General features: G+C 43.1%; 1 protein-coding gene across 6 annotated transcripts in view; it reads left to right on the top strand.

The window, feature by feature from the left end:
• The window catches only part of kmt2ca (lysine (K)-specific methyltransferase 2Ca), a 328698-nt gene that overhangs the window by 302121 nt on the left and 6800 nt on the right, over window positions 1–19777 (top strand). For 3 of the 6 annotated variants that reach the window (XM_078424460.1, XM_078424453.1, XM_078424469.1), the window contains 7 exons: window positions 4272–4379; window positions 7299–8415; window positions 10316–10452; window positions 12276–12418; window positions 13986–14217; window positions 16196–16312; window positions 19613–19686. In XM_078424460.1, the coding sequence (XP_078280586.1) occupies window positions 4272–4379; window positions 7299–8415; window positions 10316–10452; window positions 12276–12418; window positions 13986–14217; window positions 16196–16312; window positions 19613–19686 (1928 nt within the window). The remainder of the gene's footprint in view (window positions 1–4271; window positions 4380–7298; window positions 8416–10315; window positions 10453–12275; window positions 12419–13985; window positions 14218–16195; window positions 16313–19612; window positions 19687–19777) is intronic. The other 3 variants (XM_078424488.1, XM_078424479.1, XM_078424496.1) reach the window with 2 other exon arrangements.

Raw genomic sequence — 19777 nt, 5'->3', positions numbered from 1 at the left:
CTTTAGTCTTACGCTCCACTATTAATGGATTAATTTTAATTAATGGGAAGTAACAATATTTGGTGAATAAAAGTACGTATTTTTGGATAAAGCTGTGCTCAAAAAATATGACAATATAACATTGATACACAACACTTAAGTGACTGTATGCACATAATGGGATAACATAGCAAAGCTATTGACAGATATTGATCAAAGTTTTCAACCCTCAGAGCATGAGAGAAATTGCAGTGGAGCTGTTTGAGGACTGGAGAATTATAGCAACGAGAAAAGATTGACAAGGCTGGAAGTTATTTTTGATACAAAGGAGATTGGGGAGGGATGAATTATGCAGAATATGAGAGGTGCAGATTGGGTGAACAAGGATGATAACTAAAGAATATTCATTTAAATTAGATGGCAAAAGGATTAGAAGATGGGAAAACTAAAGAGCTGAGGAGAAAAATAAACAGACATACGGGTGTCGGCATTCTTCCCTCTGTAGACCTTTTCATTTCCTAACTGTTGGCATGACATCAACTGTCTCAACTTTTCCAGTCCCTTTACCTACTCTAACCTCACCCCCATCTGAATGCACGGCCCTTCACTCACTCTGCAGCAACCCTGACATTGTCATCAAACCCGCCGCCGTGATAGTCTGGCAAGCTGACATCTACCACTCTGAGGCCAGGTGCCAACTCTCGGACACCTCCTCCAACTCACCGCTAGACCACGACCCCACAGATGAGCCATCATTTCACAGACTATCTCCGATTTTATCATCTCTGGCTGTCTGCCCTCCACAGCCTCTAACCTTATCGTTCCCCAGCCAAGTACAGCCCGGTTTTACCTTCTCCCCAAAATCCATAAACACACCTGCCCTGTCAGACCCATTTTTTCTGCCTGCTCCTGTCCCACTGAATTCATTTCCACGTACCTCGACTCCATTGTTTCCACCCTGGTCCAATCCCTCCCTACCAATGTCCAAGATACCTCACACACCCTTTATCTCTTTAATGACATTCGTTTCCCAGGCCCCCATTCCCACGTCTTCACTATGAACGTTCAGTCACTCGACAGCTCCATCTCCCACCAGGAAAGCTTTAAAGTCTTCCATTTCGTCCTCGACTGCAGAACCAGCCAATTTCCCTCCATTAACACTATCCTCTGCCTGACGGAACTGGTCCTCGAACTCGCATGGGCCCCAGCTATTCCTGCTTCTTTGTAGGGTACGGCGAACAATCCCTGTTCCAGGCGTACACTGGCCCTAAACCCGAACTCTATCTCTACTACATTGACGACTGCATCAGAGCTACTTCCTGCACCCATGCAGAACTCATGGACATCATTAACTTCGCTACCAATCTCCATCCTACACTCAAATTCACTTGGACACCTCCCTCCCCTTTATTGACTGACATCTATAATAAGCCTACTGAATCCCACAATTATCTAGACTACACTTCTTCTCACCTGCAAAGGCTACTCCCGATTACTTTGTCTATGCCGCATCTGCAACCAAGCTGAGGTGTTCCATACTAGGACCTCCAAAATATCTTCATTCTTTAGGGAACGGGGGGGTGGGAGGGGGTTCCCTCTTCTATCATAGATGAGGCCCTCATATGTGTTTCCTCGGTACTCCGCTCATGCTCCCCCTCCCCCTAGTCACAACAGGGACAGAGTCCCCCTCTAGTCCTCACATTTCACCCTGTCAGCCATCGCATACAACACATAATCAGCCGACATTTTTGTCATCTTCGGCGGGTTCCCACCACTAGTCACATCCTCCCATCTCCACCCCTTTCCACAGAGACCGTTCCCTACGCAACTCCCTTATTAATTCATCCCTTTACACCGAAACCACCCCCTCCCCAGGCACCTTCCTGCTGCAACCACAGGAGATGCAACACCTGTCCCTATACCTCCTCCCTCGACGCTGTCCGGGGACCCGACAGTCCTTTCAGGTGAGGCAGAGGTTCACTTGCACCTCCTCCAACTTCACCTATTGTATCCGCTGTTCCAGGTGTGGACTATATATCGGTGAGACCAAGCGCAGATTGGGAGATTGTTTCGCTGAACACCTTCGCTCAGTCCCGCTGGTCTATGTGATCCACCGGTTGCCAAGCACTTTAACTTCCTTTCCCATTTCCATACTGACCTTTCTGTCCTGGGCCGCCTCCATTGTCAGAGTGAAGCCAAACGCAAATTGGAGGAACAGCACCTCATATTTTGCTTGGGCAGTTTAGAACCCAGCAGTATGAATATTTTGATTTCTCTAACTTCAAGTAACCCTTGCATCCCCTCTCCCTCCGTTCCTCCCCCACTAGTCGTCATACTAGTTTCACTGTAGTCCTGTTGAGTATCACTGTTTGTAATAATCATTGTCACCTATCCCACTGCCAACAATGGACCATTGTGTGCTCCACCTTTCCTTGATCATCGTTGCTTTTTGCATATCTTTCATCCATTTGTTCTATACCTCTATATCACCGTCTATATCTCTCGTTTCCCTTTCCCATGTCTCCCAGTCTGAATAAGGGTCTCGACCCAAAACATCATCTATTCCTTTTCTCCAGAGGTGCTGCCTGACCCGCTGAGTTACTCGATATTTTTGTGTCATTCAACCACTAGGATCAATTCCCCCTAAGCCAAGGGGTGACCTTGTAAAAGTTTATGAAATAATGAGGGGTAAGAAATAGAAGGTATGTAGGTTAATTGGCTGGGTAAATGTAAAAATTGTCCCTAGTGGGTGTAGGATAGTGTTAATGTACGGGGATCGCTGGGCGGCGCGGACTTGGTGGGCCGAAAAGGCCTGTTTCCGCGCTGTATATATATGATATGATAAGAATAGCCGATCTTTTCCCCAGGCTAAATAAGTCTAAAAATAGAGGGCATAAGTTCAAGGTGAAAGGAGAAATATGAGGGGCAACTTGTTTTCTCACAGAATGCATGGAGCAAGTTGTCATCGGAAGTGATGGAGGTGGGTACAATTTTGATATTTAAGAAACACTGGATAGAAAAGGTTTAGAGCAGTGTGGGCCAGGCGCAAGCAAGGGCAAACAGCTTGGTTAAACAGTTTGACATGAATGAGTTGTGTCTGTCATATAGGCTCTGTGACACTGCCTATACGACAGGCAGAAAAAAGAGAGGGATGACATGGAGGCAGATAGGATTACTTTAGATTGGTATCATTAGTCAGTACAGACATGATAGGCCAAAGGGCCTCTCACGGTATTCTACTGATCCATGTTTAAAAAATGCAAACTGAAAGTGATTGATGGGCTTTAAAGTATAGTTAATTATCTGACAACATATTAAATAGTGTGGCTTTTTCTCAATGGGACAATATGATCATGTATGTTAATAATACATTCAAGCATTGAAACCTGTTGGCAGGACTAAATACTTCATTGATCTTTGTATTCGTTTGAGTGTTGCTATGCCTTATTAAGATCATTTGCTCTTTACTATATATCTTTTTAAAATCAAATCAACATACACAATAAAACTTCCCAGAAGTTGATGTCTTTGAGCAAAAGCCACAGAGGCATACCGCATGGAAATAAGCCCTAGAGCCTATCCCGTCCACAATGATTAGTGGAAATAGGCCTTTCATCTTGCCGAGTCCATGTCGACCAGCGATCCCTGTACACAGTTCTATACACTAGGGACAGTTTACAGAACCAATTAACATATGAACCTGCACATCTTTGGAATGTGAGAGGAAACCTGAGCACCCGGCAAAAACCCACATGGTCACAGAGAGAACGTACAAACTCTGTGCAGACCGCACCCGTGGTCAGGATCAAACCCATGTCTCTGGTGATGTAAGGCAGCAACTCTACCGCTGTGCCATTGTGCCACCTTCTGTGGTTAAAGTAACCACATAATTGTTGAAGTGAGCTAATCTATATTTGGTTTGGCTGATTACTTTTTAACCTAAAATAAAGTACCAAACTTACACCACATAATTGTAAGTGGGGCATAAAGACCTTTTCCAATGAAACAGTTTAGCATTCTGTCAGCTTTATAAATAGTGGTACTTTCCTATGTATCTCCTGTGAGCCAATTTGCAATGCATGTAAGAGTGTTACAGCTCAATAGTACTTTACGTCATTTAGAGTACATAAATGTAATAATTCTGTACAGTGCCAAAGCCTGCTTGCCAAATAGTGATTACAGTTTTGATTGATTTTATTTTGACATGAATTCTCGTTTTTGTAATTCTTGAGGGAACATTTATACATATTTCTGTCAAAACACTATCATAAACCTTTTATTCCTTCCCTCAGGACTCAAGAGATGGAATAGCCAAAACAGAGACTGATATTGTTTTTTGCAGCAATAGTTGCTTTGTGCAGTATGCAATGGCCACACAAGCAAAAACTCCAGATTCAAAGGTAATCAATAGAAAATGTTTCCAGAATAAGTGTTTTCAAATGTTATTTTAAGCTTTTATAAGTACACATATTCAGATGGCAACCTTTGAATTTTCACCATGTATTTCAGAATCGATGCCTTTTAATATTAAAATACTGTAATATTTATTTTAAGTGAATTTATTTGAATAAATCTGAATAAAGTAATGGGTCAAATATGACAAAAATTAGTTTTAGAACGTACGTATTGAAATGCTTTATAGTACAAGATCAACTTTCATAGTGGAGAATCTTGAAGAGTGTATATAAAAAAACAAGGAATTGCAGATGCTGGTTTACACAAAAAGACAAAGTTCTGAGAAGGATCCTGACCCAAAATGTCACCTATCCATGAACAGTTATATTTACTTTCATTGAATTTCACTGGCAGATGATAGAATAATTTTATTTAACGTCATGTACATTTTTGAAAAGATAATTCTGTTTATCATATAATGGTTTAGGCTATTTTGATGTGATTTTGACTCAGTTGAGATTTAAGTGGCAGACATTTCATTCAACTGGATCTTTTGGTCTCCTTCCAAATTCCAAAGGAGTGATGGTTGGTAGATTAGTTGGCTACTATTGATTGCCCTAGGTGTAGATGCGTTTAAGAGAATCAATGTTGTGTTGATGGGCATATTAAAGAGATTAGGTTACAGGGGAATGGAATTAAGAGAGTTTCCTTGAGATCAAACACAGCCTTACAGTGCAGCGAAATTCAATGAATAGCATTTCAAATTCAGGAGGGTAGAAAAAATGTATAAAAACCTGGAGTCCAGAGTTTGGATCAATGTAAAATTTACTTTAGGTTTAGGTTTATTATTGTCGAGGTGCAGTGAAAAGCTTTACTTTGAATGAATGAATGAATGAATATAACTTTATTGTCATTCAAAACTATACACCTGGCTACACAATGTAACACCAAATAATAAAGATTGATTAAAGAAAAATAAATAAATAAGTAACTCGCACATAAAATAATAGCGGCGGATCATTGTGAATTCAAGAGTGATGGCTCGGGGGAAGAAGCTATCGCAGAACCTGGCTGTTCTGCTCCATATGCTGCAGTGCCTTTGACCAGAGGGCAGCAGGGTGAACAGTCGATGATGGAGATGGGTGGGGTCTTTAATGATATTTTTGGCCTTGGACAAGCTGCGTTTGTGTGCAATGTCCTGGATGGAAGAAAGTGAAGTCCCGATGATTTTCTCGGCCGTCCTCACCACTCTACACGGACTTCCAGCCTGAGGCTTTGCCGTCCCCAGACCAGACAGAGATGCAGTTGGTCAGTATGCTCTCTATGGCACCTCTGTAGAAAGTGGTGAGGATGGGATGGGGAAGGTGTGCTCCTCATCCGGCGCAGAAAGTGCAAACGCTACTGGGCTCGCTTGACTAGAAATGCAGTGTTTGGGGACCAGGTCAGACTGTCTGTGATCTGCACCCCCAGGAACTTAGTGCTACTGACTACCTCCACCGTGGTGTCACTGATATGGAGTGGTGTAAAGATTCAAGATAGCTTTATTGTCATCCAAATTGGACGAAATTCAGTCACCCACAGTCCAACAACAAAAGCATCAAAATAGGCATTAAAATTACACAACCCCCAAAAGAAACATCCATCAAGAAAACATCCATCACAGTGAGTCTCCTCCAGTCCTCTCCTCACTGTGATGGAAGGCCACAATGTCTTTTCCCTTCTCCTGCTGTCCTCTCCCGCGGTCAGGTTGTTGTGGTTGCAGGCCGCGCCGGACGGTCCGCAGCGGGCCGAGCCTAAGGCGAGTCGCAGCCGCTCCCGCAGCCTCCGAAGACGGCCGGCTCCGCCGATCATAAGTCCGATCCGGGGCGAGCGAACACGCTGCTGCTGCCGCTGTTGCTGCACGTCGGGGCGGTCGTGGCTCCCGACATTGAAGCCCCCGCCCAGCAGAGAAATATCCCGCGGCCTATCTTAGGCCGCGCCGGACGGTGAAATGTCCGCGACCCAAGCCCCGCGATCCGGGGCGGGCTAGCACGCTGCCGCTGCCGGAGCTCCTATCATCTAATACTATACATAAATACAATCAAGTCAAAGTCAAGGACAATTGGTTGAACACACAGGAAGATACAGAGTGCAGAATATAGTTCTCGGCAGTGTAGTGCATCCGTTCCATAGACAAAATCAAATGTTCGCAGTGGGGTAGAGGTGAATTAAACTACCTTAGTTTATGGATAGACCATTCAAAATCCTCATAACAGGGGAGAATAAACTGTTCCTGAGCCTGCTGGTGCGTGCTTTCCAGCTTTACCTCTATCAGACAGGACCAGGAAGAAGAAGGAATGGTCAAGTCTTTGATTATGTTTGCTACTTTTCCGAGGCAACGTGAGGTGTAGATGGAGTCAATGGTGGGAAATATGGTCTGTGTGGGCTACATCTACAACTCTCTGCAATTTCTTGCAAGTTCCCAAACCAAGCTGCGACACAACGCACCACTATGCTTTCTAGGGTGCATCTGTGGAAGTTTGCAAAAGTCATGAAGACAATCTCCTCAGAAAGTAGAGGCATTGGTTTGTCTTCTGGTTGCTGCATCACTGTGAGCTTGTGACTGTGTTTGTGCCAACATGACTATTACTAGTAGATTTCTTGTTTATCTTTCATTATATTTCTGTAAATGTCTTGGATGTCTGGGATAAATGCAACCTAAGTGAAAATACCGAGAAGGGAAATTATTGTCATCCAATGTAATTTATTGTTCTCATTCAGGTTGTTTAGTCTTAAGTTTTTACCCATGTGTTCAATTATATAGTTTTTAAATCTGCTCTTCCTCAAAGTAGTTTGCACATATCTTGTGGAAGATTGACTATTGCTTTTACTTGACCCTAGTTGGAATAAATTATCTTTAAATTCAATTGTCTATTTTAAACCAGCAGGCAGTTCCATCTATTATGGCAGAGCAGCAACTCAAGGATGTGGCGCGAAACACATTCCATCATTACAACAACAACACCTCCCCTTTAGATGTCCATCGCCTTCCACGGATTCAAGAGAATGCAGTCTCTCCATCAAATCCTGGTGTTTATTTCCCTCCAGCCAACCTGCAAATGTTCAAACAAGATCCAGAAGATCTCAAGGTGATGGTGAAGCTGAAACCTAGGCCAAGATCATTGCATGGAGGTTTGGATGGAAATCGTTCCATTAAAAGGTGGAAAGGGATGAAGTGGAAAAAGTGGAGAATTCAGATAGTCATTCCTAAGGACCATTTAAAGCTAGTGTCTGAACAGGAGATAGATGAACTTCTAAACAAACTCGGGACATCATTAAGGCCTGAACCTATGCCGCGTGATTATAGAAGATGTTGCTTATGTCATGAAGAAGGTGATGGAATAACTGATGGGGCAGCAAGACTCCTGAACCTTGATCTGGATCTCTGGATCCATTTAAACTGTGCCCTCTGGTCCACAGAAGTATATGAAACCCAAGCTGGTGGCTTGATTAACGTGGAGTTGGCTTTGAGGAGAGGCCTTTCTATGAAATGTGTTTTCTGTCATAAAATGGGAGCTACTGGTACATGTCATCGGATAAGATGCACCAACATTTATCACTTCACCTGTGCCAGTAAAGCTCAATGCATGTTTTTCAAAGACAAGACCATGCTCTGCTCATTACACAAACCAAAGGGACCTCACGAGCAGGAGTTGACATATTTTGCCGTCTTTAGGAGGGTTTATGTGCAACGGGATGAAGTGAAGCAAGTGGCCAGCATTGTACAACGAGGGGAACGCAACCACACATTTCGAGTTGGAGGATTAATTTTCCATGCCATCGGTCAGCTCCTTCCGCAACAGATGCATTCTTTCCACAGTTCAGTAGCACTCTATCCGGTTGGCTATGAAGCAAGCCGGTTTTACTGGAGCACGCGTTACTCCAACAAACGCAGTCGGTATCTGTGTTCCATTGAAGAAAAAGACAGTGCTCCAGAATTTGTGGTTAGAGTCATTGAGCAAGGTCATGAGGATCTGGTCTTAACGGGAAGCTCTCCAAAAGGTAAGAAAAAACACTGTGGTGTCAATCCTATCATACTAGATCCAAACTAGTAAATTTAGTATAGTTTGACATACTGGTCAAACGTGCAATTATACTGATTTCTAAGTCTAGATTTGAATAGGAACCCAAGTATATCTCACCAGATTTACAATATATTAAACTAAAAAACAACAACTGCACTAATTTCAATTTAGTTTATTGACACGTGTACCAAGGTACATTGAAAACCTAACCAGTCAGCAGCAGAAAGACAAAAACATGATTACAATCGATCCATATAAATAGAATCATGTTTAGTTTTTTTAATGGCATTTCAATACAGTAGATATCATTATGCAGTAGAGGTTTTTATTTATCAAGAGATAGAAACATTATTTTTCTGCGCATCAATCCGGGACTTATTTTGATTGAAAAACAGTCCATTGTATGCAGCTTCAGATTGAAAGATACTTTAAGCATGCTCCTAAGAAGCTACATTTTTAGATTTCAATAACATTATACCTAGCTGAAGGGCGTCTTATTCTATGGAATGTTGACTTCTGGAATTGGATAGGCTGAGCAATTCACAAGACTGATCATATTGTGTGCAGTCACAGAGAAACAGCACAGAAACAGTCTCTTCGGCCCACCGAGTCTTTGCTGGCCATCAATAATCCATTTACGTTCATCCTAAAGTTTATACATTTTTATTTACCCCAACTCCTCTATTTCCCCCTCACCTCCAAAACAAAATATTCCACCACTCAGTTTTTTTTCTCTTTGTCCCACCCCCCTGACATCAGTCTGAAGAAGGGTCTCGCCCGAAATGTCACCCATTCCCTCTCTCCTAGATGCTACCTGACCTGCTGAGTTATTCCAGCATTTTGTGATACCACCACTCAGTTACTACACCCAAGGGGCAATTTATAGAGACCCATTAATCAACCACCTTTAAGTCTTTGGGATGTGGGAGGAAAATAATGCGCCCGGTGGGAACCCACAGGGAGAACATAGCAGGTCAGGCAGCATCTCTGGAGAGAATGGGTGATGTTTCGGGTCGAGACCCTTCTTCAGACTGATGTCAAGGGAGGGAGCAGGACAAAGATAGGATGTAGTCGGAGACAAGAAGACTAGTGGGAGAACTGGGAAGGGGGAGGGGATAGAGAGGGAAAGAGGGACTATCTGAAGTTAGAGAAGTCAATGTTCATACCGCTGGGGTGTAAACTAGCCAAGCGAAATATGAGGTGCTGATCCTCCAATTTACTCTGAGCCTCACTCTGACAAAGGAGAAGTTGTTGAGGGTAAGAAAAAGCTCTGCTAGGCGGAGGAGAGTATTGGTAGATGGAGATTGGCTGGTTCTGCGGTCGAGGAAGGCACAGAGGGCTTTAAGACCCTCCTGGTGGGGGACGGTGTAGAGTGAATGGACATCCATGGTAAAGATGTGGGAGTGAAGGCCTGGAAAACTGAAGTTATTGAGGAGACTGAGAGCATGTGAGGTGCCTTGGACATAGGGAGGGATTGGATGGAGTCAAGGTAGGTGGAAATTAATTTGGTGGGACATAAACAGGAAGAAACAATGGGTCTGTCAGGACAGTTCTGTTTGTGGATTTTGGGGAGAAGGTAAAATCGAGCCGTACGGGGCTGGGGAACGATAAGGTTGGAGGCTTTAGAGGGCAGAGAGCTGGAAGTGATGAGATCAGTAATCGCATCAATGCTCAGTTCACTTTAGTGCTGAACTTTACCATGATATATCTTATTTAAAAACACAAAGAAGATCCAAATGTGTTGTAGGGCAAAATAATTTGGATTCAAGCATGGATTTAAATAGCACGACAAGCTTAACTTGACAACAATGAATGCGGAAATAAAGATGCCATATAAAGTCTATTTATACAATGGAACTTGCACTTTTCTCTTTCAGGGGTGTGGCAAAAGCTTCTGGAGCCCATAGCACGTCTCCGCAAAGATGCAAATATGCTGAAACTCTTTCCAGTCTACCTTCGGGGAGATGACCTCTTTGGCTTGACTGTGTCTGCAGTTACAAGGATAGCCGAATCGGTATGTGGACTTTACAATGCAAGATTGGTGTTCAAAATATTAAAAGCTGGAGAATGCACCTTCTTCCCATTTTCCATGTTTGATCTGTCATTTTATCAAATGTAAGAAATGGATTTTTCCATGTTCTATGCTAAAACATATTTAAATATAGAGATGTTGACAAACGGTTACTCTTGTACTCTTGAAGAGGCTTGGCCACAACATGCAGCTGATTCTGTAGTACAAAGGAAAACTTGAGCCACTCCCAATTTCTTGAAAGCCACCTCTTAACACTGCTTTCAATGCAACAGCACAGCCTTTCCTTAAAGAAGGAAAGAGGTATATGGAGATCAAGACCTCAGATGTTGCCCAATGCACAAGGCCTTACAGACCATTGTGATCCCAGCCCTCCTTTCTGTTTCTGAGATTTGGACTACCTGCAACAGGCACCTCCAAACATTGGAGAAATATCAACACTATTGTTGTTTCTGCAAGTACATTGGAAGGATAACCAAACCAACCTGACGTCCTCTCTCAGACCCCAGCACTGATCATGGGTTACACTCAGTCTGCCGTGCTGGATGCATGAAACTAGCCTCCTAACCCATTCCCATACTGACCTTTCCATCCTGAGCTTCCTACATTGCCAGAGTGTGACCAAGCGCAAACTGGAGGAACAGCATCTCATATTCCGATTGGGTAGCTTATAACCCAACAGCATGCATATTGAGATGTAGAAACAAGGAACTGCAGCTGCTAGTTTATAAAAAAGACAGAAAGTGCTGGAATAACTAAGCGGGTCAGGCAGCATTTCTAGTTTGGAACCCTTCTTCAGACTGATTGGAGGGAGGAGGGGAAGAAAGCTGGAAGCAAATATAATAGAGCAGAGCAAGATAGACCACTCGACCCAAAAAACCGTAGTATGTCATGGCGCCATTTTAGTAGGCAGAAACTTGCAGAAACATTTAAAAAGAAAAATAACAAAAATCTGTGAATTGATAGATGAGATATATTCTGCATTTTAATGGTATCATCACACATACTGTTCCCCCACAAGTAGTATAAGAAAATAACTGCAGATGCTGGTACAAATCGATTTATTCACAAAATGCTGGAGTAACTCAGCAGGTCAGGCAGCATCTCGGGAGAGAAGGAATGGGTGACGTTTCGGGTCGAGACCCTTCTTCAGACTGTTCCCCCACAACACTGATTACACTCCGAGAGGCATAGCGAACGTTGGGTTTTGCCTACTAAAATGGAGGACGTTACGCTCCTTTGCGTACTGCACTTCAGTATAGGCGATTTCGACGGAGTGGTTCACCTTGCTCCTCCAGTATCTTTGGCTAGAAGAGAGGAGGGGCAGAACAAAACTTGGCAGGTTTTGGATACATGTGAGGAGGGTTTTGATCGGCAGATTGGTGAACAAAGACCAGAAATGAAAAGATAGAAGATGCAAGACTAAATGGATTGAAGAGTTGTGAGTTGGGGAAGGAATGTAGGTGGAAGGGGAGAAGCGCAATGGGTGCAAGTCCAGGTGGGGCACAGGGAATGGGGGGGGGGGGTGAAAACGGGGTGTGGGAAGAATAGGAGGGGTTGGTTTGGAGGGGGGGGGGGGGTGTTTGCAGTGAACTAAAAATTTCCAATTCTGCAGTTCCTTCTGTCTAGCTTTATCTTGTTGCCATTTAGAGCATGAAAGCCCAAATTCAATCCCCACGATTATTCTGAAGCATGCTTCTAGAGATTTTTTTGTGATTCATTACAAAAAGTCATCAGCGACGCATTTTGAAAGGGAATTGGTTAAATGAATGCAACCCAGAGTTGATTTTTGGATTGTTGTATCGTAGCTGCCTGGAGTGGAGAACTGCGAAAACTACACATTTCGCTACGGCCGCAATCCTCTGATGGAACTTCCGCTTGCAATAAATCCTTCAGGCAGTGCCCGATCTGAGCCCAAGATGAGTACCCATGTCAAGAGGTTTGTGTTAAGGTATTTTTATTTTCAACTTCACATAGTACAGTCCAGGGTTCGAGGTTGCATTGCTTGCTCTGCTGTGCCATGTCATTCATGATGGGGTGCAACAGAAAAGTACGTCTGATCGTTTAGACCCTCTCGTACGTTGCCATAAATTGCCACCTATACCTCGTGTACTTCCACAACTTTCCTTGACACTTTGTGCCACTGTGAACTGGAGTATAATTTAGACTTTCCTGTGAGATACAGCGCGGAAACAGGCCCTTCGGCCCATCGGGTCCGTGCCGACCAGCGATCACCCCATGCGCTAGCACTATCCTACACACTAGGGAGAATTTTACAACTTACAAATCATACAAACTTGTATGGTGGAGGAAACTAGAGCACCCGGAGAAAACCCACGTGGTTACAGGGAGAACGTACAAACTCCATACAGACAACATCTGTAGTCAGGATCAGGGTCGCTGGCGTTGTAAGGCAGCAACTCTGTTGCTGAGCTGCTATGCCACCCCAATTCTTGCCTTGTTCTCCTGTACTTGGGAATGTCCAATCACATGATTTGTATTGGGAATGAGGAGAAGGAAAAATTAGGGGAAAACGACAGATATTTGAAATAGTCCCTATTCTCCCTCAATAAAATATACCTGAAGAGACAAACTATAATGTGTTTATAATTTCTAGTTGCCTATTGCGCCCCTTCTGCTTAAAGTATAGTACTGGTACACCACCAATTTTCCAGCATCCGTGGATCCAAAGCCTTGGCGGACTATCGGTTTTGCAGGACCAACGGAGGTCACATATTGATGAAACAACAACACACCGAAACAGTTAGAAACAGACAGGTACATGGATAGGACAAGTTTGGATGGATATGGACCAAATGCAGGCAGGTGGGACTAGTGTAGCTGGGACATGTTGGCCGGTGTGGGCAAGTTGGGCCAGTTTCCACACTGTAACACTCTATGACCTCTGACCCACTAATTATACCCCTCCCATGTCTCAAGCACCATGGACTGCCAGCAAAAAATAAAACAAATATTAAATATAAATTTAAATTCACAGCAAAACTTGCATTTCTTGCATGGACTGCCCCCGGCGCTGGTTAATAAGTTGCTCTCGGAAGTCCTGATGTGGGTCAGACCGGCGCGGGGCCGAGGCGCTGTTTTCCAGGCAGAAACACGAACCCTTGTCGAGATTGGCGGCCCCACCCGGCCTAGGCGCCACATTTTCGGTGGACTTCCAAATGCCCATACTGCCAAGTGGTGGTGCTGTTGGCAAATTGCATTGTCTGGCCACAGAAATCCCGATGAGGTCGAGATCGGCTGTCTAACCCAGCCAAACATCAGGTTTTCAGGGGGATTTCCGGGGGGAAATTTCAAATGCACTCTTGTAATTCTGTCCCGATCAAAGGAGGTGCTGGACCATCAGTTGCCAGAAAATTAGTTGTGTACCTCATCATAATTATGTACATGGTTATTAAATTACTCAGCTTAGTCCATTTTGTGTGCAGTTTCCCTTCCCATCTGACAAGAATAAAAATATTTCTAACGGTTTACTTATTTTTATTCCCATTGATCAAAAGGAACTTCAGAATTTGTTTCTTTTTCTCCTTCTTTTCTCGTTACTTGGTGCCAAATCGTGCTAGGCCACATACGCTGAACAGCACCAGTACTTCCAAGTCTTTTCAGAGCACAGTCACAGGAGAGCTGAATGCACCTTATAGCAAGCAATTCGTTCATTCCAAATCGTCTCAGTATCGTAAAATGAAGATCGAATGGAAAATTAATGTGTACTTGGCCCGTTCTCGGATCCAGGTCAGTATATTATTAAATAAATTGATTGAGCTACATTGTTTAAAGACTAGGTTCTGGAGTAACTGAGTGGGTCAGGCAGCATCTCTGAAGAAGGATCACAACCTGAAACATCGCCTATCCATGTTCTCCAGAGATGCTGCCTGACCCCACTCAGTTATTCCAGTACTTTGGGTCTTTTTTTGTAAACCAGCATCTGCAGTTCCATAAATCTAAGCTAAATTGTTTTATGGTTAATATAAAAAGCTATTTGAGTCCAGAACAAGGGGCCACAGTTTAAGAATAAGGGGTAGGCCATTTAGAACGGAGATGAGGAAGAACTTTTTCAGTCAGAGAGTGGTGAAGGTGTGGAATTCTCTGCCTCAGAAGGCAGTGGAGGCCAGTTCGTTGGATGCTTTCAAGAGAGAGCTGGATAGAGCTCTTAAGGATAGCGGAGTGAGGGGGTATGAGGAGAAGGCAGGAACGGGGTACTGATTGAGAGTGATCAGCCATGATCGCATTGAATGGCGGTGCTGGCTCGAAGGGCTGAATGGCCTACTCCTGCACCTATTGTCTATTGTCTATTGCTAAAATTATGATTCTAGTTGTGTATTGGAACGATGCGCAACGCAAAAGTTGATAATGATAAGGTATGGTTCCTTCTTAATGGGAAATGTTATTAGAGATGTATCCTAAAATGTTTAATATTTTGTAAATGTAACAAGTTTTCACAAAATCAGCTTTTGTGTGGTGGATATTAATTGGGAAATCTGTTTTCTGCTAAGTCCTTTGAGTTTCCTGCTTCTGCATTTTCAGTATCACAAGCTATAGGAGTAGAATTAGGCCATTCGGACCATCGAGTCTACTCCGCCTTTCAATCATGGCTGATCTCTGCCTCCTAGTCTCACTTTCCTGCCTTCTCCCCATAACCCTTGGTACCTGTTCTAATCAAGAATATGTCCCTCTCTGCCTTAAAAGTATCCACTGACTTGGCCTCCACAGCCCTCGGTGGCAATGTTCCACAGATTAATTACCCTCTGACTAAAGAAGTTGCTCCTCACCTCCTTTCTAAAAGAGCACCCTTTAATTCTGAGGCCTCTGGTCCTAGACTCTCCCACCAGTGGAAACATCCTTTCCACGTCCACTCTATGCCTTTCATTATTCTGTAAGTTTCAATGACACTGTTCAATTTTTAATTCTCTGGTTTCGATCTCCCTCTTGGAATGGTGGGGATAGCTATCACCACTACATCAATGACCCTTCACTCCATAGGGACAGATCCAAACTCTTAAGAAACTTAGATAATGACCACCAATTCATTCATTATTTTGTGTGTCACTTCCTTAACTATTCTTGGGTATAGACTAGAAGACACAAAGTGCTGGAGTAACTCAGCTGGACAGGCAGCATCCCAGGAGAACATGGAATGTTTCCTTTAGGGTCAGGACCCTTCACACCTGGGTACAGAGTCTTGAGCACTGGGCATTTATCAGTCTTCATTCCATTAATTTCCTCAACTTGGAAAGACACAAAATGCTGAAGTAACTCAGTGGATCAGGCAGCATCCTGAAGAACATGGATAAACAACTTTTCGAGTCCGGATCCTCCTTCAGACATCATCAGTATGAAGAAGGGTCCCGACCTGAAACATCTCCTATCCATGTTTTCTCAGGATGTCATAGAGTCATAGAATCATAGAGTGATGCAGTGTGGAATTGCTTTTGTTTTGAGAAGATAAAAAGCATAAATTGGTCCATGCTCATAAGTTTGGAGCAAGGCTCACAGTGCATTTATAATAAAGTTACCTGCCCAGATTTGATTCTCCAGTGTTAATTAAGAGCTGCACATCAGTATAATGCTTCAAAGTATAATTTCAAAAATAATGACTCTAAATGCTACCATTTGTATTATTGTTGTGACTCAAGACCAAAGATTCTGTCTGATGAATTCAGAATGAGATAAATCACAGATGTCAAATAACACACTCTATTTTTCCCCTCAGGGTCTTGGTTTGTATGCTGCCCGAGACATTGAGAAACATACAATGGTTATTGAGTACATTGGAACAATCATACGCAATGAAGTGGCTAACAGGCGGGAGAAACTTTATGAATCTCAGGTAATCTCAGTATTTACTTGTGGCGCAGCGGTAGAGTTGTTGCCGTACAGCGCCAGAGACCAGAGTTAATTCCTGACTACGGGGGCTATCTGTACGGAGTTTGTATGTTCTCCCTGTGGCTGCGTGGGTTTTCTCCATGTGCGCCGGTTTCCGCCCATGCTCCAAAGAGCTACAGGTTTGTTGGTTAATTGTAAATTGTCCCTCGTGCGTAGGATAGTGCTAGTATACGGGGTGATCGTTGGTCGGCACAGATTCGGTGGGCCAAAGGGCCTGTTTCACTGTATCTCTAAAATCCAAAATATATAATGTTTAATTTAAACAAGCAAACATTTTTTGCTTTGAGATAGAATGGTTCAAGCCATTCATGGCTTGGTAGTATTTTGTCAATCTATATCCTGATCTCGAGCCTTACAATCCAAAAAACTCATCTAATCAGTCCGAATCTTTGTATCATCCAACGCTGTTTACTTCTTTCAACCTGACCCCATCCACAGCTCACAGCATGTAAGAGACAGAACAATTTGATTTGTAAAGAGTCATCAGAATGAGAAGTTTTAATTTATTTCAGAGTAAACACATGCACCCTGATGTTTATAGCAAGTGAACTATTTTTGAGAAGTAGGATGGGGAGGAAGGAATAGTTTGTTCTTGTGATGGAGAGCTTAAACTATGAAGAGCTCTTGCAAAATTTAATGTTGATGCCTCTTCTCTGATATCATGTGTACAAAACATTCCATCCCACTCAAAGAAAAAATACTTTAGATGATGGAATTCTCAGGATAAGGTAGGAAATAATGGTAAGAAGAGACTCAATGTCTCAGCCTTCATGTGCGTACTTGAAAAAGATTAAAAGGTTATCTTCGCAGATGCTGAATATTTCCTTTTTTTCTGGGGGTTTTTCCTCACTTGCACCAAGCGATCTGAAGTCAAAACACATTGCTTCTGCAGACAAAAGGTTGATTTCCGCCATGTATGCAGAGAAACAGGTGAAGTGCAGAACAGGAAAGATGCACGATGGCACTTCACCCCAGTTTGTCTAACCACACCGTGATAGCGAAATAAATAAAAATGTTTTTTACCAAAGCCAACTAACCTACAAACCTGAACGTCTTTGGAATGTGGGAGGAAATCGGAGTACCCGTAGAAAACCTGCGTGATCACAGGAAGAATGTACAAACTCAGTATAGACAGCACCCGTAGTCAGAATCAAACCCTGATCTCTCGTGCTGCAAGGCAGCAACTCTACCGTTGCTCAACTAATGTTAGATACAACTCCAAAAATAATTCCCCAAATAAAAAGCTTTTTTTTCTCCTTGTAACTGAACCACTTGAACAAGTCAGTGGCATCAGGACATCTCCATTACATACTTAAAAACTATTCCAGAGAGATGCCTGTGACATTTACGTAAAATGAAATGCTACTAAAACAGGAACTAAAAATGAGCATTTATTTAAAGTGTCCCTGGCATCTGAGAGCTCCCTCCAGAGAAACATGTCAGGGCGGCACGGTGGCGCAGCGGTAGAGTTGCTGCCTTACAGCGAATGCAGTGCCGGAGACTCAGGTTCGATCCTGACTACGGGTGCTGTACTGTACGGAGTTTGTACGTTCTCCCCGTGACCTGCGTGGGTTTTCTCCGAGATCTTCGGTTTCCTCCCACACTCCAAAGACGTACAGGTTTGTAGGTTAATTGGCTGGGCAAATTGTCCCTAGTGGGTGTAGGATAGTGTTAATGTGCGGGGATCGCTGGGCGGTGCGGACCCGGTGGGTTGAAGGGCCTGTTTCTGCGCTGTATCTCTAAATCTAAATCTAAAAAATGCTCCTCGAGTCACCTGCATTCATTCATTATCAATGCATCTATGTCTACCAAATACCTTTCAACCAAAGTGATTTTTGTTTGGACTTGGGATGGTCAGCCATTAACTGTTTTCAATTTACGGCACACTATCTCAAGTTAATATATCCTTATTTATTTTCTAGCTCCATTAAGAATCACAGATAGAAATACTACAGATAAATTGAGATGAGCGAGAACATGTGTTCCATTTCCCAAATATTCTTTCAGTTCTTCCTCAAAGTGTTTTTTTTATGAACTCCATGAGTTTGCAATACCTAAAGAGAAATGTCAGTCTCTTGGAGAAGTGCTTTCCATGGTTCATCCCATTGCCTGTGTACAACAGCTTCGAAGCTGGGAATGTACTTGAGCTCAGATGCCAGCACATGTAACTTCTGATCTGCCACTCAAATTAGCCCTGTCAGGGAAGCTCCTTTTTGTATGGGGCAAATTAGGTCACTAACCTATATTGAAAAAAAAACTTGCATGTAAGTGGTTAAGAGCAGAGTGCTGGATGTAGTTAACAAGTCACACAGCATATATGGAAATACAAACAGAATTAACATTTTGGGTCAATGAACTTTCTTCACAACCTTTTAGTGAAAGGACATTCACCTGAATATTAGTTCCGTCTTAATTTTCGGACAGTGCAGTGGAACAGGCTGCCTGATGTGCTGAATATTTCCAACAGTCGCAGTCAATTCCGCTGCATAGGATGGCCACAGAACTAAGGTATGGAACTCTCCCAAACATAATCGACCCAGTGGTTCAATGTTGGTCATCATAGAACTTCGAACATAGAATGGTTCAACACAGGAACAGGCCCTCAACCCACAATGTGCTTGACATTATGCCAAGCTAAACTAATCTCATCTGCCCGCACATGATCCATATTCCTCCATTCCCTGCTTCATAGGATTTGTGCAAATATAAATAGAGTTTGAGAATGGTGTTTATTCCCCCAACTTGCAAGACTAGAAACATCAATCAAAGTACCACAGTGCATACCAGTAGTACTTACCACAACAGCAGTAGCTGGAAATATTTCGTTCTGTAGATTTTTTCATTAAAAAGAGTTCTGGGTATAACAGATGTAAAGGGAGAAGTATTTTAAAACCTTTTATCTCTTTTTTTTTGCAGACCCTTTCGTGGTCATTTCCTCCCACCATAACCCCTCTCGTCCTCCAGCTTCTCAGGTCTCAGTGCTTCAGGTTTATCTCACATGCCCAATTATCATTACTCTACTGTTGAGATCCCTAACCTCAGCTGCACTGACCCTGAACTTCGGAATTCCTTCTGTGAACTCTTGGTTTCTTTCTGTCCTTGCCTCCTTAAGTGCTCACTGACAAACTCTGTTTGATAACACTCCTGGGAAAAGTCCTGAGATGCACTTTGTTAAATGTGCTGTAAATGCAAATGATTATGCAGTATCACCAGCAGTACTGACTCTGTTTAGTTTTATTTCCAGAATCGTGGAGTGTACATGTTTCGTATTGACAATGATCATGTTATTGATGCAACTTTGACGGGAGGTCCTGCAAGGTGCGTACTTTTGTAAATAAAGTCGAGGCAAATTCCATCATCAGTTCCCAGCAATCGTCTTCTTAGGACAAAGCATCAATGTCTCTTTGTT

The sequence above is a fragment of the Rhinoraja longicauda genome, chromosome 2, assembly GCF_053455715.1.
Source record: "Rhinoraja longicauda isolate Sanriku21f chromosome 2, sRhiLon1.1, whole genome shotgun sequence".
NCBI lineage: Eukaryota > Metazoa > Chordata > Chondrichthyes > Rajiformes > Arhynchobatidae > Rhinoraja > Rhinoraja longicauda.
This window is presented reverse-complemented; position numbering and strand designations above follow the sequence as displayed.